This window comes from Aphelocoma coerulescens, assembly GCF_041296385.1.
Source record: "Aphelocoma coerulescens isolate FSJ_1873_10779 chromosome Z unlocalized genomic scaffold, UR_Acoe_1.0 ChrZ, whole genome shotgun sequence".
NCBI classification, from domain to species: domain Eukaryota; kingdom Metazoa; phylum Chordata; class Aves; order Passeriformes; family Corvidae; genus Aphelocoma; species Aphelocoma coerulescens.
Genome location: NW_027184085.1, coordinates 51,102,189 through 51,127,281, shown reverse-complemented (window position 1 = coordinate 51,127,281; position 25,093 = coordinate 51,102,189). Strand labels below are relative to the sequence as shown.

Here is a 25,093-nt window from a genome sequence, read left to right as displayed (position 1 = left end):
TAAAAGTATATTTGCCAGTCTATTCTAAGAATTTTTTAAAAACTGTAAATTTATCTCGAACTACTTTTCTGAGTGAAAAAGATTTAGTGCTTTGTCTTTTATGAACAGTTCTCTTTAGCCTATTAGTGGGGTATGCATTATTTGTAAAACATATTAGTATCACTTTATTCAGAGCAGATGGTTCTATAGCTGAAAGATGCTGAAATTTTCAGCACACACAGGCTACTGCAGCTGTTCACTTGAATGTTTGCTTAGGATCTTATTCTTGCCACCTGAACATGAAAATAAATGTGCAATTAAGAGAGAATTGAGAATTGTTTGTTGTCCTTGCTAAATCCTGCTAATTTTGATCAACGAACTCTTTAAAATTTGAGAATAAAAGATGAAAAGGGGAAAAAGGCAATCCTGCAGAGCCTCAGAGCACAGCATTGGTGACTACTACCTTTAACAGATATGCTAACATTTTGAAAAGTAATTTATCTTAATTGGGATAATCTACTTTATCATCTTTGCAGTGGACTTGTTTCATCAGTGCCAGGAGCAGGTTACCCCTTGGAGTTTGTCACAAGGGAAGAAAATGTTGTTCCAGTTGTAGCTCTTCAGAAAAACTAGATCACGCTTTTCTAATGAGTGTTCTTAATAGATGTATCCCTTTTTTGTGTTGTGCTGAAGTAACCTCTTGAAAAATACTTCTGTATGCAGAGCACAGAAATGGGTTCCCAGGAATGTCTAAGTTGTACTTCTAATAAGAAACTCAACTTACCCCCTCTTGTGTTACTAGGAAGTTCAGTTATGCAGTCCCTGAACACAGTTGACCTTATCAGCTGTTTGGATATGCACTGATTCCATATGGTGCTTTAAACAGGACTGTTAGGACAGACCCTTCAGAGGTCCTGATGCTGCTCTGTGATTTTACAAGAGGCTTTTTCTTGAGAACTCCTCTTAGCAGTTTAATTTTGAGGTTGAATTTCAGTGATTGATGGATTTCTACAGTGAACTTCTTGTGTTGAAATATGTATTTCTGGAGAATTAACTTACATAATTTTCTCTTGCATGTTGTCCTGGATAGTTGGTCTCAAACAGTGTAGGCTGCCCAAATCTTAGATATTAGCATGCCATTAAAACTCCATTGTATTTACCAGCTGTTGCCATTCAGTCACTGACTGAGATGGCAGAGAGCCTTTTGTATATGTGGCAGCTTGTGAACAAGTACTTGTTTACAAGTCCTCCAAATTATTTCTGTTGCATCTTGAAATCATACAGTCAGTTACTTTGGGGTGAGACGCAGTAGAATCAGAATGGTTTGATCTGAAAGTACATTAGAGACTCTCTAACTCTAATGCCCTTGCCATGAACAGGGACACCTTCCACTAGATCAGGTTGCTCAAAGCTCCATCCAACCTGACCTTGAATATTTCAAGGGATGGGGCATCCACAGCCTCTCTGGGTAAGTGCCTTCCCACCCTCACGGTAAAGAATTTCTTCCTAATATGTAATCTAAACCTACTCTCTTTCAGTTTGAAGACATTCCCCTTTGTCCTGTCACTACATGCTCTTCAAAAATGTATCTTTCCATCTTTCTTGTTAGCTCCCTTCAGGTACTAAAAGGCCACAATTAGACCACCCCAAAGTCTTCTCTTTTCCAGGCTGAATAAACCTGATTCTCTCAGCATTTCGCTGCAGGAGACAAGCTCCATGCCTCTAATCCAAGCCCTCCTCTGGACTCACTCCAGCAGGTCCATGTCCTTCCTGTTCTGGGACCCCAGAGCTGGATGCAGTGTTCCAGGTGGGGTCTCACCAGAGCAGAGCAGAGCAGAGGGGCAGAATCCCCTCCCTCCCCTGCTGCCCACGCTGCTTTGGATGCAGCCCAGGACACGTTTGGCTCTCTGGGCTGGGAGTGCTCATGGCTGGGTCATGTCCAGCCTCTCACCCACCAGCACCCCCAAGGCCTTCTCACAGGGCTGCTCTCCATCTGTTCAGTCCCAGCCTGTGCTGATACTGGGAGTGTCCTGACCCAGGTGCAGCACCTTGTTCTTGGTCTTGTTAAACCTCATGAGATTACCATGGGTCCACTTTTTCAGCTTGTCCAGGTCCCTCTGGATGGCATCCTGAGCTTCAGGAGTGTCAACAGCACCCCGCAGCTTGGGGTCATCTGCAGACTTGAGGAGGGTTCACTCAATCCATTTGTCTGTGTTACCAGTGAAGACACTGAATAGCACTGGTTCCAGTATGGACCCCTGAGGGACTCCACTTGTCACTGATGTCCATTAAGGCTCTGAGCTATTGACCACCAACTCTAGATGCGACTGTCCAATCACTTTCTTATCCATCTATTAATCTACCCATAAATATTACCCATTTTAGAGATTAAGATGTAGAGGAATGTGTCAAAGGCTTTACAGAAGGCCAGATAAATGACATCTGTAGCCCTTCCCCTGTCCACTGATGGAGTCACTTCATCACAGAAAGGCCATTTGGTTGGTCAAGCAGAACTTGCCTTTGGTTGCAGCCATGCTGGCTGTCTCAAATAGCTTCCCTGTTCTCCGTCTGCCTTAGCACAGGTTCTAGGATCTTCTGTGATCTTCCAGACACAGAGTAGTTCTGGAGTGATCTAAAAGTAAATCAAGTTCAAGATTCACATTTAATTGTTCTCAGAGTTCAGGGAAGGGAAAATATGAAAAAGGAATTGTCAGTTTCGTCAATTAAAAGCGTTTAGAAACCTGATTCCTGTGGTGACAGAAGTTTGGCATGGATGTTGTCAAGGAAGAGTGTATTTTCCATCACAGAGCATTCATATTCTCAAGTATCTCTTTAAAGTACTAATCTTGACTTCTGCTACCTCTCATGAGATTATACTCTTTGGATACAGTTAATGCCCACCTCTTTTTGAAAATAATCAAATACTATTACCTTAAAAGCTGCATTTCATGTTATTTCAGTAACCAGTTGTAAGTTTATAGAAATGATTACTCTTGTGACAGTCCAGTTTTGTTTGGTAACTTCTATAAGAGAAAGGCTGTGATTCCCCTAAATGAAGGGAATGGCAGAGGATGGAAACTAAGCTTTGAGTGCTAATTTTATTTTGTGAGCTTGTAAAAGATACATTTTATTTGACTGCAAGCTTTTAAAGTATTGTCTTGACTAACAGTTTAACATCCTTCTGTACTGGTGTTTGTTTGGGGTTTTTTCATGCATGTAAAGGCAGTATATGGCCTTGGCAGTACCATTTCTGCCTAGTGACAGGTCTTTTAGGTTCTTGATTGGATCCTCCTACGAGATGCTGAAATATGAATTTTGATGGTTCTTGTTTTCTGTATTTTTCATCAGGTAATTGCTGCCATGGAAACACAACTGTCTAATGGACCAACTTGTAATAACACAGCCCATGGTTCAGCCACCATAAACAATTGCTCATCACCAGTTGATTCTGGGAACACAGAAGACAGCAAGACCAATTTAATAGTCAACTATCTTCCACAAAACATGACACAAGAGGAACTGAAGAGTCTGTTTGGCAGCATTGGGGAGATAGAATCCTGCAAGCTGGTCAGGGACAAAATAACAAGTATGTTTGTTTTGGAGTTTTCTGTATCTTTTCATTTTTCCAAGCAGTGAACTCTCAGATGGTGTTCTGCAATTCTCTTAAGTAATGGAATAAATGCAGAGGGAACCAGTGCTGATGCTGCTACTCAGAAGGAACTTAGATTAATAATTTTTTGGATTATATACCCCAAAATTAAGCATCTGTATTGGCGTTTCATTTAGGTTAATTTGAGTGCTATAAATGCTAACAGGACATTTAAACCTGTGTTTCGCAGTACTAGGAAAGAAGATTTCACGTGTGGAAAAGCAGATACAAGGTTTCCTTGAACTTTAATTCAACCTCATTGAAGTTAGACTTCAGCTCTTGTTGATGCAAAGCTGCTTCTTTTCAGGGATGCAGGTAATGAAGCTTGTACCTTGGAAAAAGGGCAGATTACCTTACTTCATAGGTAAGCTGCTTTTGCATTGCAGCACTTGAACAGTTTCTTTAGGATGCCCACTTGAATCAATTTGTGCTCTTTAGCTTCCTTGTTATTGAACAGTCTCTGGCTGACTCTGTTGGCATAATATTGTGGCTTCCCCTATGCCTCTGAATAACCAGCAGATGACTTACTCATAGGATGTTAGGTAGTGGGATGGGGAAATCTGTGAAGTACCCTGCTTTAGCATGTTAGTCTGGGATACTGAAATCACTGGTTTTAGTTGTTCTGGCCTGACCAAACCTCAAAGTAATCTTTGCTCTTCAGTGTGAAGAATACTGAATGTTCTTGGGGATGCCAAAGAAACCAGACTGGGCTGATGCCACAACTTGCTGTCTTCAGGTGAAATCTGGTTGATGGAGAAAACAAGCCTTTCTCTGTAGGTGATGAATTCAATGCTTTGAAACAAAATGTCCCTTCCTTAGGAGTTTCCTGACCTCTTGTTCTGGGACTGGAAAGATGTAACTGATACTTCATCAGTTAATGGGATGGCTATTCAAACGCAGTTTGTCTCTGTCTGGCATATCCCACATATTTAGCATTCCTTGTCAAAATTGCTTAGGAATTACTTCAGAAGCTACTGCAGGCCCACAGAAGTGACCCTCAAGGTCTTAATGATCAATGTCCAAAGTGTCCACATCCTTACACAATGGGTCTGATGTTCTGTATGCCAGAAGCGCACCATTGCCGCTACATCGTTTCAAAAGACTCCTTACCTGGAAATTGAGCTAGTCTTAATTGTCTCAAGGTGTGCTGTTTTCTATATAGCATGAATTGATGTCTTAGAAGGATCCTGAACTTAAATTACATTCTCAGTAGCTGAGAACTCCAGAGTTGAAACTAATGGAGATAGTTTTTCTACTTACCAGAGAGCAGCTCCTCAGCTTTGAGGCATACTTTCAGCTGTTAGCAAAAATGCTGCATCAGTCTTATTCCAAAAGGTTTTAGTATTTTAAGGGAGATTGAGAAATATGGTGTCTGACCTTGTAACTGCATTAGGAGCAATATTTCTGATTTAAGTAGCCTGGAGCAAGATAACAAGTTTGTAGACGCTGAGGAGAAAGCTCTTTAGTTCCAGTCCTGTTCTTACTCATTTTCAGGTTTTCTTCAGAGAGTTCTTGAAAAGAAAATTTTTCTTCTAAGTCCAGAACAGGGATTGTTATCAGGCTCTATGAAGGAAGAGATTTGGCATGAATTTCAGAGTTTTATAGGTTTAATTCCTCTGTTAAAATGTAATTTTCTTTTGTCCTTCTTAAATGAATTGTCATGAGTGCTAGTTACTTGTTGAGTACATTTAAATGATAAATTTAGGGTAGCACAGAGGTTGAAATACACTCCTGTACTTATGCTATCACCGAGGTCTGTAATGGCTTGTGTCTCCACTGCTCTGTGCCTGCTAGTTTGCAAACAGAGTGGAGTTTGATCGCAGCACATGAGAGCCAATCCAGTCTTGTCCTTGGCTTAGAGAGGTACCATCCTGCAAGCTCGATTTCAATGACTGTGTTTCGCTTCATGGCCACTATCACTGGTGGGTAAGGCCACCAATAGCGAGGAAGTAACCATAGCCCACAGATCACTGGGACAGAGATCAACTTGTGTACCCCAAAGGGCATCCAATGGCAGCTGCGCCCAGTAGAAACCACAGTCCTGTCCTGAGAGTCAGAGTTAGAGCCGCGATTACTGGATTGCCAGTGCCATGTGTTATCTTGAGGCCAGCCACTGTTACCTTGACCCAAATATTCATGAGCATCCAGTGGATTTGAGCCAAGTTATCTCCCACCCTATTATTTAGTACTCACTCTGTGATCACATCTGCAACAATGAAGTGCACATGCATTATCATAGAATCACAGAATGGTTTGAGTTGGATGGAACCTTAACATGCATCTGATTCCAGCCTCCTTGCCATGGGCAGGGACACCTCCCACTTACAGGTGAACTGCCCCATTTCCTTGAAGCTGTCTGCATACTCTAGGATTGAGAGGAGTTGAGCTTGAAGGCCTTCCTGCTCTGGAGAACCTGTTGAAGGGGAAGGAGGCACCCTGGAGCTCACTTACTGATTTTTTGTGAACAGTTTGAAGTCCAAATCCTGATTATTTTATTGATTTTTAGCTAGGGGTTTACTTGTGAATAAGGTAAGAGAGAAAGCTGATCTGTGAAGGTTCCTGATGGTCATCTCCAAGCATGTACTTAATGAGCACAACTTTCTGTTGGGGCAACATTAGTAGCTGAAGTGAATTCTGCTTTCTCTATTAGTGGAAAACCATTGCAAGTGTTATCAGTAAGAATTAAGATAGCTGATTGCTGTTTTGTTGTTTTACTGAAGGTAATTAAATTAAATGTGGATGGTATTGAAGATTTTAAAGGGTGCTGAAGAAGAGTCTCTCTTCATGTGAGAATCCCACTGACAACAGCATCTGATAAGTGGGTCATGAACGTCACTTTTATCTTCACTTACTAACCAGAGAATCTGTCAGGAATGAGTCATTGTGCCTAGATATTTTAGAGTCTCTGTTAACTCTTACATGCTTTTCACTAATGCAGATGTATGTCACTACAAATTACAAAACTGCTGCTTAAGTTAATTGTGGTTGTACAATGGGTAGGAGACCCTGGTCTCAGCAAAGCAACGTAACTGAATTCCAGGCAGCCACTCTAGATAGCTGTTTAATTTACCTTAAGTGCTGCTACATGTTTAAAGGCAGCAGAGATAACATCATATAATGATAACGTTTTCTGTAATCTAATGTTAGGCATGTATAATTATAAAAAATAACGTAAAAATACTCTTAAATGTTAGGGAAGGGGGTAGAATGGGATTAAATTTAATTATTGGAACTGCCCCTGGTCAGGCACTTGAAAGCACATGCTTTCTCCTTGCACAAGATAGATGGATTTAGCAGCTTTTGAAAAAATAGAAGACAGTAGTAGCTACCACTTAAAATGTGAGAGATACCATAGTATGGTAAACATTTTCTGAACCTACTTTTCTGAAACTTGAATATAGGTAAAAATGTGACTGTAGTCTCCTTAAAAAAAACCCAACAAAGTACATTCTTTTACCTCCCACTGTTTTTAGTACAAATTCAGCTGTATGTGTGGAAGATTAATGCCTAATTTTCACATCATGGAATAATCTCCCTCTTTTCAGAAGTGCTTGTAGTATTGTTAGCTAAACTGAAACTTGTGGAATATAGAATCCTTAATTTCAGAAAGCAGCTAACTGGGATGTCTTAAACTTGGCTTCAAAGCTCTGGTATATGCTTATAAAATTCACAACTTACTTGCTTTAAAAGAGAACCTGCTTGTGAGTAGGTCTGGTTTTCTTGTCTCCTTAACTGTGTTTGAACTACTAATAATGCTTATATGTGGATTTCATTTGCCATTTAGGATGTCTCCGTTTTCTGTCTAGAAAGTGAGGCAGGATGTGCTTAGGGACCTAGCCTGGGACTGTATTTCACATTCATAGACTTGTGTATGAGCTGTGAAGCTATGGTAATACTGTTACCTTTAGTACAAGGAGACAGCTGCTCTGCACCTGAAAACTTCATTATTTCCTGCTGCCTTCTACCATCTCTGCTTGAAGATAAAGTCTACTTTAGGACATTCCTGCTGATCACTGATGCATGGCATGTTTTTCAAACTTGATCCAGCTGCCTTACTGTGGAGCTTACACGTTGGTTGAAAGCCTGATCCTCTTACACACCTTTTTCAAAAAAATCTGTGTTCCTCTTTGGCTTGTGGCTGGTAACTGTCCGTCACATTGTGGTGGCATTTCTTTATGGTGAACATTATAGGCTCACGGGGTAAAATTAAAGTTTTATGTGACCCCTTAAAAATTTCATAGACTTTTCCAGTCTAGAGTACAATCCAGAGTGATGTAGTCTAGTCTACAGTACATTGTGATGGACACTCATGTAGAGGAAGGGTCACATTTCTATCTCTTACACCTATTTCTGTAAGACTAAAGCTAACAGGATATCTTGTTGAATTTTTAAATTTCATCTTGTCCTCTTGAAGATAATAGTTTCTCAGATACTTTGAAGTACTCTCTCATTCCTGTGTTGCACAAAGTGAAGTTGTAAAATGCAGCACACAATTCAGATGTCTAGAGCTGTCGTTGTAGAAAAACTGCCTGAAAGTTGAACACTTCCATAAAATTGTTGAAGCACCTGTGTCAGTATGTTTGCAACTAAAGTTTGTACAGAGAATTTTAGTTCTCATGCATGTTCTCTGTTTTCATTGAAGTACCATGGTAATAAATGCAAAGGATTCTGAGTTGGTCAGAGAAGTAGAAAAAAATATCTAGAGTTGTACGTGGTGTCATCAGATGGTGTGTGTGTTGTTCACAGTGGTAACACTGGTCACAATTCAGTGTGGGCCGTGTATATGCTTACAGTCAGTGCAGTGTTAGGAGGGACTCTGCTCTATCAGATCCTTGGTTATGGAGAACTCAGTCTCTGGTGCAGAGTCAGAGGAAACACTTGTCACAATGCTGATTTATAGTCTGCCAAAGCAGCTGAGGCTGTGACTTGGAGAAGGATTTTCTCTTCTGAGGGGTAAGTGCCCTGTTTCAACAGAGCACAGCTGAAAGAAACACTGATTTCTTAGAGATGGCTTTTATGCTTGCTGTGACTTGTTCAGCAATCTTCTGATAATCAAGGGAAACCTATTTATGTCCTCAGTGGAAGCAATACAAAGTGTGTTGTCTGACTGGCTGCTTAAATCTAGAACATGTGACACTTGTTAACCTCTGTAGTGTTCTCTCTTTCTATCATAACATTGTGAATGTTAGTGTCTGGCAAGGGCAGAGCCGTTGGAAACCTTATGCCTTGTCAGTGCTACTGCATATCTAAAACTCCTGACTTTGAAAGTGATCTCAGTTGAGGCTGGACTGCCAGTTTCTTTCAAGTCTCTTGTCACTGTTGCTCTGAGCAGTGTTAGCTTTCTCTTCAACTCCAATAAATCTTTCACTTCCCTTAATGGAATTTTTAATTTTAGGGCATATAAACTACAGGAAGATGGGGAAAAAAATACGGTCATGCCTTAATCTGAGGCTCTTAATCTGGGGCTTCTTGCTTCCTTGAAGAATAAGGTAGGGTGCCAGGTAGGTGGGTCATTTTCCTTTTTATGTCCCAGAGGAAGACAGTGTGGCATATTGGTGGAGTGGGTTAGTGTTCAAAGTTACTTTATTTACAGTGTAGAAAGTTTTAAGTATTCCCATGACAAAAAAAAAAAAAAAAAGAAAAGTCTGACCGTAGTAGGGCAATGAGTAGCTGGAATTCCAGGTATTTGCTCATATAGTACAAGTGCCTGATATAGAGAGGACCACATGAATGAACAGAGTACAACAACTTTGTCATGTTTCAGGAGCAGTTTCCTACTTTTGTGAAACTCCCCAGCTCTTTTTCCTGCTTAGTCTTCACTCCCAATGTGTTTGATGTTTGCAGTCCTATATCACTCTAATGTATCGGATGTTTTTGTAAGGTTCTGTGCACTTGGCTGGGAGGGTGGAGTAATTTGGCAGCTAAAGGAAGCTGCCTGTGCTTTTGTGGTGCGCTGAGTTTGTGATATGCAGAGGTACTTGCTAGCTGCTGCTGAATGGTGTGCTGAGATGAGTGAGTTTGTCAGCCTTACAATTTCTGATTAGGGCAGAGATGTGGACAAAAGGTGCTGCCTGGAAAACTGTGCCTTGCCAGCAGAATGTGTTGTGCAAAACTTGACTAAAGTGTGAAACCAAGAATAGAAACCAAATGGGATTGGCGGCAAATTTCTATTTATATGAATTTGTATATATTTATGTGTGGTGACTGACTGCTCTCTGGAGCATCTTGCTCAAGACCTTGAAGCACAGATCTTTTGGGGACAGGGAGGGTTGATCTTAAAATCATCTTTTTAATTTTCAAGTTCATGTTTTAAAATGCAGTCTCTTGGTGTGGCCTGGGGACTTGGTGAGTTGTAGCACAAAGTTAATAAAGTGATCTTGAACTCTGTGTGCTTGTTGGAGAAAAGTGCAGCAGCAGAGTACTGGCTTACTTGGCTAGCTTGGGTGTTTGAAGAACCATCCTGTTTGGACTGCAAGGATAATCCTGAAAGAGTTAAGTTTCAAAGAAGCCTTAAGTGTGGATACAGAGCACAACTAAACATCTTAAATCCATTAAGGGGTTGGAATTAAATATGTCTTAAAGACCCTTCCAACCCAGACCATTCTGTGGTGTTTTATACTTCTGATTGCTATTTAATATTACTATAAAGGATTTAGCAGCATTTAATGTGCCTTTTCAGAGTAAACTGTGTAATTTATTGAACTTTGCATGTCTCCTGGAAATGAGTGATGTAAACAGGTGAGGATGAAGGAAATTGTTTCCCCTTGTATTACTCTAGATAGCACTTAATTGTCTTTGTACTTCCATATGATTTTCATTGTTACGCAGGCACAACACTGTTTTGACTTTTCAGAAGTTCATAGGCTTTGTTTTTACAAGTAAAAAAGGTAGAAAAGACTTGTTTGACTAAACCTGCCAGGGATTCACTCTTAGTGCCAGCTTTGTGGAAACAAGCTATTTTTAAAATTATTATTCATCCATATATTAGCCTGAATTAATGAGTTGATCTCAATATATAGCATAAGCAAGGCCTTGATGTTTTAAACATTTAACTCTTTTTATATGACTAAATAAGATTAGGGACCTTTCTGAATGTAGTGAATCAGAACATCACTGAATCACTCTGCTTTTCAGCAAACACTCTGCTTTTTCTTGGAGAGTAATGCAATATACATTATCTTGCACTTTTCTGCAGATTACTATTCACTTCTGTCAGTGACTGCCATAACTTAAAAGAAGCCTGTGAAAGCATTGGGGTTTGCAAACTGGCATTGGTCCTGTAGTGATACGGACTGTTTTCTGTGCTTTTAGCTAAGGTAGTGGTGTTTGCTTGCACATTGGGAGTCCCAGGCTGCCAATTTGGTGTATCTCACCACTGTTTGCTCTTTCATACATGTATGTAGGTATATGTTGTTGTTACAACTTAGTGATCCTAGGCCAGCTGCTTGAATAAGTGTGGATTTTAGTGGGAGCTAGTGTGCGAAAGAGACCTTTTGTAACTTGAAGTTCTTACAGTGTAACTGCTCCCCCTCAGGGTAACTGTGCTGTGAGATTAGAGCAAAATATTTATAATAACAAAGGTACGTTTCTGTAGTATCTGCCTCAGTTTGGTTAGTGATGTAATTGACCTGCACACCCTGAAGATTTTACTCCAAGGATGTCGTGTGGATTATAAGGACCTGGATGTCCCTACAGAAAGTAGATACTTTCTCTCAGCCTCCACAAGCTGAGTAACAAGACATCAAGCTGCAGATGCCTCTAACAGGTTAATGGCTGGTCCATTATGTATTGAAGTAGCAAAGTATATTGTGTTATAGAAGCAAGACCTTAAAAAGATGTGCAAGGAACTTTCTAGCTGCATGTATTTATTTTCTGTAATATATATATATATATATATATATACATTTTATTTTCTTCTATCATGGTACTTCATCTGGCAGTTCTTACTGTGAAAATTTGCCAGACTGTCATTGTGGTTTTCTGTGTACAACTCCAGAAAAGGGCTTATTATACTACTCTTTATGGAATTCTATCTTCTTGGAGTACATCAAGTCAGAGTGGAAGTAGATAGAAAGCTGTAGAGTGCTAGAGAATAAAAGTATGCAAGCCTGTGGTTTTAGTGACCTTATACTTTAATCCACAGTAAAGAGAAAATAACTGAGAGGGCTCAGATCCTGCATTTCATTTTAGGATTCCTTTAATTTTTTTTTTCTAAATCTACTAATTCCCACAGTTATCAAGGACACAGCCACATTATCTTCAGGATTTCTACCCTATTGACCAGCTGTTGAAATTACTTTGGTTTTTCCTTTGCTTATTTGAAGCATTTAGTACCATTTACTAAAACAGAAGGGGATTTTTAATCTGAATTCTTTCCTGTCTTCTGAGTTTCTGGATCTATTGAAGATAAGAGTTGCTGGTTTTTTTGTAGTCTTTCTGGTAGCTGTGGCTTTGTGCACGTTAAGCCAAAGCTCTTTTTGAAATGCACTTGGAGTCTAATAATGCTGCACAATGGTTATGAAGTCTTGCATCTAGAGTAGGATGCATTGATTATTTAACTTCCCCACTCCTCCCCACCACCTTCTAAACTAAAAAAGCCAGGCTTACTTACGGAAGAATTTTGCTGTGTTCATGTAAGAATTAATTGTTTGTGGAGACATACTTCAGTTTCAAATAATGAAAACTTCGGCTTTTCTCAGCATATTTTTTTCCTATGTGCATTTACCAACTGCAAAGAGAAATGGCTTTCTCCCAGCTACTCAGTATTGAAGATTAGTAGTTGTTCTTGTTTGTTAATTACAGCTGTTAAAACTGAAAAAAGGATGTTCCCCTTGGACATACTTTCAAGCACATATTTTTTGAGTTGACAGCTAAGACTTATGCTAGGGAAAGAAACTATGTTTTGAGGACAGTTTATCATTTTTTTACGTTTTTTTATTCATCAGTAAAGACCAGGAAAAAAACCCAAACAAACCATCTGATTTAAAGCAACATTGGAAGTTAACATATGAAAAAAGTTCTCTGGAGCAGGGAAATATTTTTCAAACTTAGGATCATGGTACATTTCCAGATGTCTTTCAAAACTCTAAGAATAAGTAGCAGATAAAACCTGGACAAAAACCAAATCAAAACACCCATTCCAAAATAGTATGTGTTTCTGGGAAGTTTGGGGTATGAATTTATGTTCAGGTGTATCCTGGCTTTGGCTGGGAATGGAGTTCCTTTATTCTCAGCAGCAGGTACCGTGCTATGTTTTGGAATCAGTATGAAAATAATGTTGATAACACACTGATGGTTTGGCTGGTGCTAAGCAGTGCTTACCCTGAGTCAAGGACTGTCCAGTGTTTCATGCTCTGCCAGTGAGCAGGTGTGGCAGCATAGCCAGGTCAGAGGACTTGGACCTGGGATAGAGGGTAGGATTTGCTATGAACCAGCAGATGGTGAGCAGTTATTATTGTCTATCACTTGTTTTTCTTGGGGCTTCTCTCCTTTTTTATTTCCTTTTATTATTAGTATTACATTTTACTTTGTTTTAATTGCTAAGCTGGTCTTCACTGGCAAGATTTTAATTCTCCTTCTCTTTTAAACCAGGATGTGAGGGGGAGCGTTTTTAGTTGTGGCCATGTGTTCTTAGCTGCCAGCTGGGTTTAAACTACAACAAAGTGTCATGCCAGTTTTTTGCTTGGGTGAGCACATTACCGCAGGTTTTGAAACACCTCAGCAGTAGAAAAAAGTGCTCTACATCCATTTGCTTGTTCAAGGTGACTAGGTGGGTACAATAAGGCAGAATATTTAAAACTGCTCGCTGTATCCCTGACGAGGAACAAACTGACTGCAAAAGAAAAAACGGAGGTGCCTAGAACATGTTACTACTAATAGCGGTAAAAATTGATGGGTAAAGCTAGCTTTCAAAAAAGTAAATTGGTTTGGCAAATTCTACGGTGTTCTTTCACTTTGGAGTGTTAAGGAGCTTCTCCTTGTAATATGACAAGCTAGTTTGTAAGAAAGCCTGGGTGTCTAGTGCAGTCTTCATTATTTCAAGTAGTTTGTGTCTGTTGCTTGTTATGTTTGAACACAAGGCAGTAAAGGGCAAGATTCTCAGTGTTCCTCCTCCTGTAGTGTCCATAAGCGTTTGCTGTTTCTTTTGCTTGTGCAACAGCATGCATCTTTCCATGCAGTCCCTGCTTTCAGCCATGCTTTCTGCGGTTTAGATTTCCTATTTGGACATGGTGTATCTCTGTTAATAACCTTCAGTTGATGTCTCTTCTGGCTTGCTTAACATCTTTTATCAGGTTCATATAATGCTTAGCATTCATGGTACCCCCTACCACTGGCTTTCTCCACTTGCTGCAGGGAAGAACCAGAGCTGCACCATCGTTTTTGTACCCAGCAACAACAAGCTTCTATTGATGAAGCAGCTCATGAACAGCAGATGATGCTCTTCTTAACATGTGAACAACTATAAGCTGTAAGGCAGGAGGATGTCACCAAATTAATAAAGAGTTGAACCTGGCTGAGATTAGACATAATCTACTTAATGTAGGGCAGGATATACTGTCAAATACTTTGGTCAGTGTTTGATCCTTTTCATTCATTCTTCAACTTTCATTATTCCAGATTTAGAGCGATAACTAAGAAATGGTTTGTGAGAAAGGCATTGAAGTATCAAACATTGAAATCTAGAAGTGATCATAGTTTACAGGTATTTTCTTGCAAGCTGCCCAGCCTTGCCTGCTCAGTGATGTATGAGTTGTGTGTTCAGTTAATAGAATCCATCTGCTGGAACTATAAGCAAACTGCAGTTAAATTGGGCATGGCTCAATGACTTAGGCAGGTTCCCTCATTTTGCTAAGCTGCTTTTAAAATGCAATTCAGGCCTTAACACAAACTAAAAAGTAGTTTGAATCTTGGAGAGTAATTTATGTTAAGGGTAAATGGAAAGGAGGTAACACTGATGGTATTCTCCACTTACTCATTTAGTCCTTCTTATACACCACAGCCAGATACAGTTCTACACTTAAATGTTTGAGTTGTATGTCTGAGAGTGTGCTCCTAGCCTTATTTGCTGTCAAGATAATACTGTGGTAGTCTCCATAGCATTAATCACAGATGACAGTAGAGACTTTCAAAGATGCATCAACTTTTTTGTAAAAGAGCTGGTACCAGCTGAATGATATCTTACCTTGGCTCACAAGTCCTTTGTGGGTTTGTCACTCTGCAGGATCACTAGCATATTGTAGAGCATTCCAATGTCTTAAATTGCAAATTCACACAGACAAAACGTTGAGTGTTTCTTACTTCTATATCTGAAACTCCGTTAAAGTTTTTATGTTTCTGAAGTTGGGCTAGAGTCTAGAAGTACTATTATCTTTTCTGTGGCCATACTGGACTGCTTTTAGGACAACACAGACTACTGCTTGCAGCTTGTAAGTTGATCTTAACGTAATCCTCTGGGTTTTCTGTAGTGCCACTTCTGCTTTTGTGTACTGGTCATGGAACACATCTTCACTCTGAGATTTTTGGAGACTTGCAAAAAATTGTATGAGTCCATGAGATGAATTCTACTGAGAGCTTTATGTATGGTCTTCTTTGTTGTAATGGATGTTTCTTATAAGAGCGTTCTTCCACCAGTGTGTATATCTTCTGGAGTGATGAAAGGAGAGTAAAACCTAATGTCAGTTTGCTGTGAACTTGACTTGGTCCTGGTTATAAAAATATGAAGCTGACTGGTTCTTGCAGTGGCTTAATGGATCTTTGCCAATTAACTTGATTCACAGAGACAGAAGTTTACGGCTTTAAACAAAGTTTAGTTTATTGAAAACAGTGTTTGTAAAATGAACACTTACATGACTGGAAGTAGAAAATACATTACTATTCACTAAAAAATGGACTATTCTCTTTCAGTCAAGGTCTGGATGAGACATTTTGAAGGAACTAGCACTGAAGGCAGTACATGAAGTTAAATTATAAAAAGAAATAAGGTCCTCAATCTTCTAGAATTCTTAGGAGTTCTGTTTCTGTAGACTTGTAGACAATGACTTAAAGTTCCTAGACTTTATTAACCTCAGAATTGTGTTCTTCACTGTAATATTGATGCAAATAGTATGTCCCATTTGAGTGTTTTTTTCCAAGGTAGATTTTTTTTTTACCATTTCTTCTGTGATACTGGTTATATTCCTATAACTTAGTCTTTTGCAATAAGATCTTTTTTGCAGAAGATGAAATAGCCAATATGTCTGAAATTATGATATGGTGAATTCAGTGTCTACTTTAGAAAAATCCCATTTTTTAAATGTATGCTTATCAATCATTTTTGGTTGTCCTCTGTAAATGCTTGAATGTGTTATTTGCTATTTGGACTTCTAATTTTCCAGAGTATGATTAGTCTCTGCTTAGCTTTTGTATTAGACCATGAAACTAGTTTTATACCTTAGTGGTGTTTATTAATTTTAAGATCTATTATTAATCAGGTGTAAATGTTATGGGGTTTTTTGTTTTGTTTTTTTCTTTTTGTTTGACATGTCTGTAAGGAGGGTCATTTATGACAGTTTTGGGGTTTTTTTTCCAAGATTTAGTTAGCATTGATAGGATTCAGTTAGTGGGGCTGCTTTTCTTACATTACTTTTACCTGTTAATGAGAACTTTGACACAACAGCTCTTCTTGCTCCTTAAAATGAACCAGTACATCTCATAGAACTCATTCAGTCTTCCTTGATTAGTACATTCTGAAAAGGTTTTGAGAGCTCGACTGATTGTAGACTTCGTCTTGACTCTGTTTGTTGTGTTATCTCCTTTCCACTTGCTCTTTGATACTGTTAATTATCTATTTTTTTTGACCTTCAGACATTGCAGGAACGTTTAAGAATTACAGACAAGATGCAGGATTATCTGGGTACTCTACTAATGTAATTAACAATTGCTTCCAAAAGTTAGCTTGCTCGGCCCTTGCACTGGGTATTACGTAGCTCTGATGGGAAACAGCAGCCAAGGACTCCCTCGTGTGGTGGGTGTCCCAGGCTTTCAAAAGCATTGTGCTGCATTGTCAAAAGGCTGCTCTCTTCATTTTAGTAGAAAGTGTGTGTTGAAAGTGGTTGACTGCGAGAAGAAATGCAGCAGTGGAAACTCGTCTAGTACTGAAGTTGCTCTCCTTTCAGCAGCTGCTAGTCATCTGGTAATAATACCATTGTATACTGGTGGAGCAGTGTTGGGGGGAGGGGGGAAGATACCAGCTGTGTGCTCAAGTGAAGAAGTAGTTTTACAGTACTGGCTCTAGATTCTGTCAGGGAAGGCAAGCTTCTCAGTCATGTATGTAGGAAAATTGTCTTTAGCAGCAGCTATGTAGAGAGGGAAATAATGAAAATACGGGTTTAGTAGATAGCTGGACAGCAGGAGACACCAGACCAGGCTTTATATAGGCCAGAAATTTCTAGGGTCAAACCTGTGCAAATTTCTGCCCAGAAAACATTCGGAGAAGACCTAGTAGAATACCAAGATGCTTTAGTCAGTCATGAAATAAAACCACAATCTTAATCAGCTGCTGTCTAATCATGGTGTTAGGCAGAAAGCAATACCCATTCTTCTCAGGAGCTATAAAATGTTGCAGGACTACTGAAAAGGCAGCATTTAAGTTCACTGTGCATTTGTGAGGGACTTGACCTCTCTTGAAACAGCTTATTTAACTACAGTCAGGTTAAAAGTCATATTAATCTACCTTTCAGGTCTTACTTTTAATGTATACCACATAGTTATTGAACACTTCCATGCAAAATGATAGTTCAGATAGCTGAACTCTTAGAAACATAAAATAGTTTGTATTGTAAGGGAACTTAAAAAGATCATCTAGTTCTAACCCTCCTTCCTCAGACAGGGACACTTTTCCCTAGAACAGGTTATTCAAAGCCCCATCAAGACTGGCCTTGAACTTCTCTAGGGATGGGGCATCCACAGATTCTCTGGGCAGCCTGTTCCAGTATCTAACCACACTCAGAGTAAAGAATTTCTTCCTTATACCTGATCTAAACCTGCCCTTTTCCAGTTTAAAGCCATTCCCCCTTTTCCTATCACTATGTGCCCTTGTAAAATGTCACTTTCCATCTCTCTTTTACGTACTGGAAGGTGCTATGTGGTCTCCTGGGAGCCTTCTCTTCTCCAGGCAGAACAAACCCAGTTTTTTTAGGCTGTCCTCAGAGGAGAGGTGCTGCAGAATCTCACCCCTCACCCTGCTGGCCAGACTGCTTTGGATGCAGCCCAGGACATGTTTGGTGCTGTGGGTGCTCATGGCTGGGTCATGTCCAGCCTCTCATCCACCAGCACACCCAAGTCCTTCTCACAGGCCTGTATGTACTCTATTCTTGGCCCACCCTGTGTTTGTCCTTGGGATTGCCCCGACCCAGCTGCAGGACCTTGCACTTGGTCTTGTTGAACTCCATGAATCCTCACAGATGCACGCACCTTTCAAGCTGTCCAGATCCCTCTGGATAGCATCCCTTCTCTCAAGTGTATTGATGATACCACGCAGCTCAGTGTTTTCAGCAAACTTGCTGAGGGTGTCCTTGATCCCATTGTCCATGTTGGTGACAGTGTAACAGTGCCAGTCCCAGTACTGACCCCATAGGAACACTACTTGCCACTTGTACCTGGTGTCCACTTGGACATTGAGCCACTGAATGCAACTCTTTGAGTGTGAACATCCAGCCAAATTCCTTAGCCACCATCGAATCCATGTTTCTCCAGCTTACAGAAAAGAACAGTGTGGGAGAGTATCAAATGCTTTGCTCAACTCCAGGTAGATGGCATCAGTCACTCTTCCCTCATCCACTATCACTTCAACCCTATTGCAGAAGGCCACCAAATTTGTCTGGTACAATTTGTCCTTAGTGAAACCATGGTGGCTGCCGTCACCTCTCTGCTTTCCATGTGCCTTTCCATAATTTCCAGGAGGATCTGCTTCATGATCTCACACACAGAGGTGAGACTGACAAGCCTATAGTTCCCCTACGTTTTTTATCTTTATTTCGCTTTTTGAAAATGGAGGTTATGTTCCCACTTTTCCAGTCAGTGGGAACTTCCGTCAGACTGCCACAGCTTCTCAAGTATGATGGATAGTGGTTTGGCCATTTCCTCTGCTGGTTCCCTTAGGAACCCATGGATGTATCTCACCAGGTCCTATGGACTTGTGCACACCTTCAGGTTCCTGAGATGGTTTCAAACCTGATGCTTTTGTACAGTAGGTGGTTCTTCATTGTCCCAGTCCCTGTCGTCGCCTTCTACGACTTGGGCAGTGTGGCTGGAGCACTTGCTGGTGAAGACTGTGGGGAAAAAAAAGTTGTTCAGTACCCCTCAGACTTTTCTATACCCCAGGAAACCAGGTCATCTTTCTGTGGCAGGGAGGGCCCACATTTTCCCTAACCTTTTCTTTCACCAAGGTACCTATGTAGACGCTTTTCTTGTTCGCCTTGATATCCCTGGCCAGATTTAATTCTGTAGCTTTCTGAGAGGCCTCCATCCTGCTTTAAGGAATGTTGCTGCTACTTTTAAAAGCAAAACATTAAAAATGGATAAGTCCCACCTCTATCGCATCTACTTTACATGACCTCCTTTCTCTGTGGATAGCATCTATTTGTTCTGAATATTGGATAGCACAGGATTTTCTTCAGGCTTTTATAGCTGTATGAATTATTTATTTATAGTTTATAGGAAACACGAAACAGCTTGCGTAGCATGCAACTAGTTTATCTGTGGTTCTTCTCTGATAAGTACTGTGAATTAGCCTGTATTTTTAAAGCTAAAAAAAAATGGCATCTTTCAAGGCACAATAGTAAATGCAGGAGCACTGTGACCATAGCTATGACTTCCTACTTATTTCTTTTTCAACTTGAAACTTCTTTGATCTTCTGGTGATGAGTGCCTATGAAGTCTGTCTGCTTTCCTTTCCTAAATACTGAATCAGTGTGTTCATTACTTGTTTTTTAATGGTAAATTACTTCATTTATGCTTTTCTAGTGTACACTTGGATCTCCAATCAGTCTCTTGTGCAGTCTTTTCAAAGACTGATTAGAATTAAATTGTTTGAAATTACTTTTTGCCCTTCCCCTCTCAAAATCCATTCCATATATTGACTGTAGTGCCAAAAGCAACTTGGCACTATCTAATAAATTACTGTTTAATTTGGATCATCATACGTGAGCAATCAAGTCATATTTATGAAGCTCAAAAATGTGAAATAAAAATTGAACAGTTTCCCCTATTAAACTAAGTAGCATAGTGCTTTCTGCAACTGTAGGCCATAGAGGCTGAACATCTGTCAGTCACTAATAGTGGATATAGCATGTCTAGGTTCAAAGAGATGCCTAACTGAAAAGACTTTTTGCTACTTGTGCTTGAATTTGACTTTGTTACTAGTGTCAGTTGCGTGAAACACAAAATGTAATTAATAATTGTGAACTTCCAATGCAAACTTGCAAATCATAGCTTTTATTCTAACTCCATTGCTGTCTTACAGGCTTGTGAGATGCACTACTTCTACTATGTGGCTTTTGGTTTTTCAGATTTTTTTGAAGAAAAATTCAAGTCAGACTGCTTTTCCCCCATCTATTTCCTCATTCCTTCCAGATCATTTCATCAATTTCACTTTTCCTACTTCAGGTGACTTTTTCTTTTACCAGTCATTTAACTAACTGTTGGGGTTTTTCTGCACCATGTTCTATAATAGTCATAGTGTCTAAAACATAAAATCTAGAAGGAGATTTGCAGAAACATCTTTAAACAGGTTTGAGAAGTAGCCACAAGAGCTATCCAGGAGATGAGGCTCAACTTACAGTTAAATAAGTTAAATAAATATAGTTAAATAAGAAATTCTTGACACTCCTTTATTTAGGACAAGCTAAATTTAATACTACTTGTAGATCTGAGTTTTGAGATAGAGAGGTGAAGACACAGTGTCTTGTCTGTGTTGAGGCAGAGTAGGCCTCAATTTTGAAGAACCTCAAAAAGCAAAACTGGATATTCAGCTGGGTAAACACATAATATCAGACAGAGCACCAGGACAGCTAACCTGGAGAGGTGTAAGAGTTTTTTCAGACAATGTCATTAAGCACAAATTGGAAACACAAAGCTGAGGCAAGAGCGGACTGGAGCTGACCCTGTCTTAAAAGTAGTAGGAGACTAAGCAGCTTTTTGATACACATTTAAATCTGGGGATTGTTTAACTTGTGGATAGCTATAGATTTACTTTCTTTCTTCCATCAGCTTTTTGTGTACTCAGACACGTAATCTATTTTTAAATATGGTACTAAGAGACAAATGTGTGTTCTGCAGGACATTGCTCTCTTGGCAAGTGGCGTTTGGTGTAGAAGAGGCACAGATGGAAGAGTCCAGTTCTGTCATTGTTTAGGTCAGTCCCTCAGGCAATACAAACTAGTCATTACATTCATTAAATAATGAAGTTCCTCTTGGATAGCCTAAGTGGTGGCTGATTTGGTTTAAGTCTAGCTTCTCCTTGTTTTGTCTTGAAAGCAAATGCTTAGACATCGAAGAATGGGGAAAAGCTTCACAGAAGGAGAACTGGTTTGAGTTATCCTAGCCAGTTGCCTCTAATTCTATTTGAGTAAAATTTGTGCACAGTGGGTGTGGTGGTCTCTGTGTCTGAAATCCACAGTAGGGTGAGACTTCTCTCTGGCTTGTACAGCCATAGTGATACTTGAATTTTAGACTGAAGTTTTTATGTGGAACTTAGAAACTCAGTTCTTCCTTGTAACCTGCTTGGTACTTTCCCACCACCTGTCAGACATAGCTTGGAATAGTTGACGTACTGATGGCGTTTGAAGTAGCTGCTTGTACTGCATTTTATTACATGCTTGTCTGAATTTTCTGGAACTTGGCCGTCTGTGTATGAACTGAACAAACCTCTTAACAAGCGGTTAATATAAGCAGGTAGATTTAAGAGTGGTTCCTCGAACATCCGATTCCAGAAATCAGGTTCAATTTACAATTATTTGCATTGTTTGTTCAAAGTCAACATTTATCTTTCTTGCGTGCTGTGAAGAAGGTGATTTTTGGCTCTCAGTTATTGATAATGTGTAATTAAACCACTAATCTTCAAGCATAATTTTAATGTCTAAGAAGTTCTGCGTTTTCTTAATCTTTCTAAATAAATAAGGACTTTAGAGAACACTTCTGAATTTTAGATAATAACCTAAATAAAACAGAAGTAAATAGAATCTCATTCATACATTCACTAAGGGTGAAAAGGACTTCTGGAGATAATCTAGTCATTCCTGTTTCTCAAGCAGATTCTTCTTCAGCAGGTTGCTCAGGACCAGTCAGACTCTTGAGTATCTCTAGGAATGGAAACATCACAACCCCTCTGGTTGCCTGTTTCAGTGTTCTACCACTCTCATGGTGAAAGCTTTTTTTTAATTGTAAAATCAGAATAAAATTGCACAAATTATTTCAGACTTGTCCTGAGTAAATTACTGGGGCTTTTGGTGCACCTTCCTAGGCTAGTGTCCTAATATTTATCAAGTTTAACTAATAGAGTGTCTCCAGAAGAATGGTCATGAATTGAATCCGCTATAACAGCTGGGTAAGCTCTTTGACTGCAGCAGTCTGGGTGTTTTTAGTATGAAAAGTAGATCACATCAACAAAGAAGCATAGGAGGAGTAATTTCTTTACATAATTTCTTTTTCTGTTCAATCTGGAAAGAGCGAGTATTGTATTGGGAACATCCTGTGTGAAATAGCTTTCTTTTTGAGATTTTTAACATCTTTAAAGGTTGTCATTTAAAAGGGTTCCTCAGGAGATTAATAGCAAACACCTGAAATCAGCGTTTCTGTATTGGGAGATAACACTGAAATCAGTCATGCACAAAGAGAGCCTCCTCTTTTTTGGAGATGCTGTTGGGAAGAGTTTCTCCAGACAGTGGGAGTGATGGAGGTGACAGGTACAGAAATTGCTCTACTGTAATCAAACTAATAAGGAAAAAGGCTTCTAGGATTAGAAACTTAGCAATATCTAAGTAGAGCTGTAAATGAGTATAGAAATGCTTTTGAATGTTTCCATATGGTTTGTTACAGAAATATGACAAACTGCTGAGGTTGAAGGCATGAAGAACATGGAGTCTAACCTCTGCTCAGGGCAGGGTTCTCTAGGGCAGGTGCTCAGTCTTCTATCCCACTGGGGTTTGGATTCTCTGTTAATGCATGTATTAATTATATATAATTAACCTGCTCATGGCTCCATCTAGGCAATTTGTGTTTGTCTGTGGTGTTTTTGAGGAGGAGATGGGAGAGAATGGAAGTAGCTTTGGGGGGTGGGGTGGTAGTGGTGTCCTCTCACCTTTGGGGCCATAGGAGGCATAATTGGTGCAAAATTACAAATGCCAGGGGTGATGGGCTTGTAAGTAAACCCTCTCATCATATTTAACTAAGTGCTAAAATTCCTGTTGTTTTTTTGTATTACATGCCGTTAAATGCATACTGTGCACATACCATACAAGAACTTGATACAGCTTGAGTTCTGTTGCATCTTTTTTGAACAATAAATGAATTTGCCATTTGTGCTTTATGTAATGTTGTTTATCCTTTTATATTGTTGTGTATCCAAGCTAATCAGTCTAACTAGCATTTTGTGAATTAGATATGTCAGATGCTTCCCTATGGCCTGTTGACAATTTTTTTTCCTTGTTTTGATGTCTTAAAAACCTAAAAAACCCCAAACAAACAAAAAACACAAAACAAAATAAATGAACAAAACACCAGAATATGGGAATGTTTCTGGAAAGATTTCTACTAATAAAGGGTAGTATTCTTGCTAAGTGTATCCTTTCACTACATTAAAATTTTACACCTATTTGCTTTCTTATACACTAAAAGTACTTCTAAAGTAGTATGCTGGTTAGGGATAGTATACTGTAGGTTTTGAAGTTGTCAAAAGATGACTACTGCTAAAATCAAGTGTTTAATAAGTGCTAAGGCAGAATTAATAGTTAGAAGGGGGCTTTTGTTCAGAGATAAGAACTGATTAAAAATGCTTTATGTTAATCTGTCATCTGAATTTCCAACACTAAATAAACCTGAAAATAATACTGCATCTTCAGCTGATATTTAGCTCTTGATCAGATACTTGTACCTGTTGTTTTAAATATTGGAACAAAATGAGCCTTTAAACTCCTTGTTACTAAGAAGGCTGTATGTAGTGCAGGAATAACATTTGTAAATTATTTTGGTTTCTAATTAGGCTCAAATTCTGAAATTGAGTGAGTTTCAAATGCACTTCGTTTTCCAGCACTAGTCCAGAATTTTTTCAATATACTATTTATGTTCAATAAAAAAGTTTGAGTGGATTCCTGATGTCACTTAAAACTTGATGCTTCTGCACATCCTCTAGTGTCTAAAAGATCGTAATATACTTCTGAACCTATTTTGCTGATCAGTTTTGAAGTCTTGCATTAAACTGAATGTAGCAATTTCTGTGTTGAACACAAGAACAGATGAAGCTACTTGAAATCTACTACTGCTAGTGGAAAAATTGGATGTTGTGACCTTTTGCAATTTTTGTTGTTTGGAGCAGGTACTGTTCTTCAGTATAAGCAATGTTTGCTCAGTGTGTGTCTGTAGGTTTTAAATAGTTAGCTATCCATTGTGTGGCACTGCAGTACTAATGCTGACTTTATTTGTCTTTTTAATCAGGACAGAGCTTGGGTTACGGCTTTGTGAACTACGTTGATCCCAAGGATGCCGAAAAAGCTATCAGTACCCTGAATGGATTGAGACTTCAAACTAAGACTATAAAGGTATGTACTGGAACTGAACTGTTTTGACTTCCTGATTTGTTTTACCTTTACAGGTGTAACAAACATTCTGCTAGTATCAGTAGAGTAAACTAGGATTTCATGTATCAAATGGTCCTTTGTAGTCTGTTTAGATTTAGAGTTAGATTAAGTACATAGAGTGTAGAAAACTTCATTTTCTTAACCCACTTAACACTTTAGATGTACTTGTTTTAACTGAGAATTGTTTAATGCTTTAGTTGAAGAAATGCAGTATTGCATGTTTGAATACCATGTGCTTCCTCATTTTCTCAAAGATGATGTAACTTCCTTATTAGTACTTCAGGTTTTATGTTGCTAGTTGTCTTGTAGGCATTGGTGCCTAAAGGCAGTATAGGTTCCAACCAGCCCATTCTTCCTCATTAACAGCAGGGTTTGCTAGCTGATCACTTGGATGGCAGCTGCCTTCCAACTAGGAGCATGTTTGAGCCATGAAATAAAGTTCACCTCTAAAAAGGTTTGTACTTAAACAGCAGTGCAGAACCACTGAAAGACAACTGAGACAAAAATAAGGTGTCAGTAATTTTGGCCAAAGTGCCTTACCTGTTCTGGATTCATAAAATGTAATAAAGTGGATTACACTATTTGAAACTTAAATACTGCTTTGTAACAAATGGTGACTCATGGCACACAAGTA

The 25,093-nt window shown here is 39.2% G+C and overlaps 1 protein-coding gene across 6 annotated transcripts in view; it reads left to right on the top strand.

Moving 5' to 3' along the window:
- LOC138103106 (ELAV-like protein 2) overlaps positions 1 to 25,093 on the top strand; it is a 94,790-nt gene that overhangs the window by 43,579 nt on the left and 26,118 nt on the right. For all 6 annotated transcript variants that reach the window (XM_069001129.1, XM_069001128.1, XM_069001127.1 and 3 more), the window contains 2 exons: positions 3,328 to 3,565; positions 24,317 to 24,420. In XM_069001129.1, the coding sequence (XP_068857230.1) occupies positions 3,340 to 3,565; positions 24,317 to 24,420 (330 nt within the window). In that variant the 5' untranslated portion in view covers positions 3,328 to 3,339. The remainder of the gene's footprint in view (positions 1 to 3,327; positions 3,566 to 24,316; positions 24,421 to 25,093) is intronic.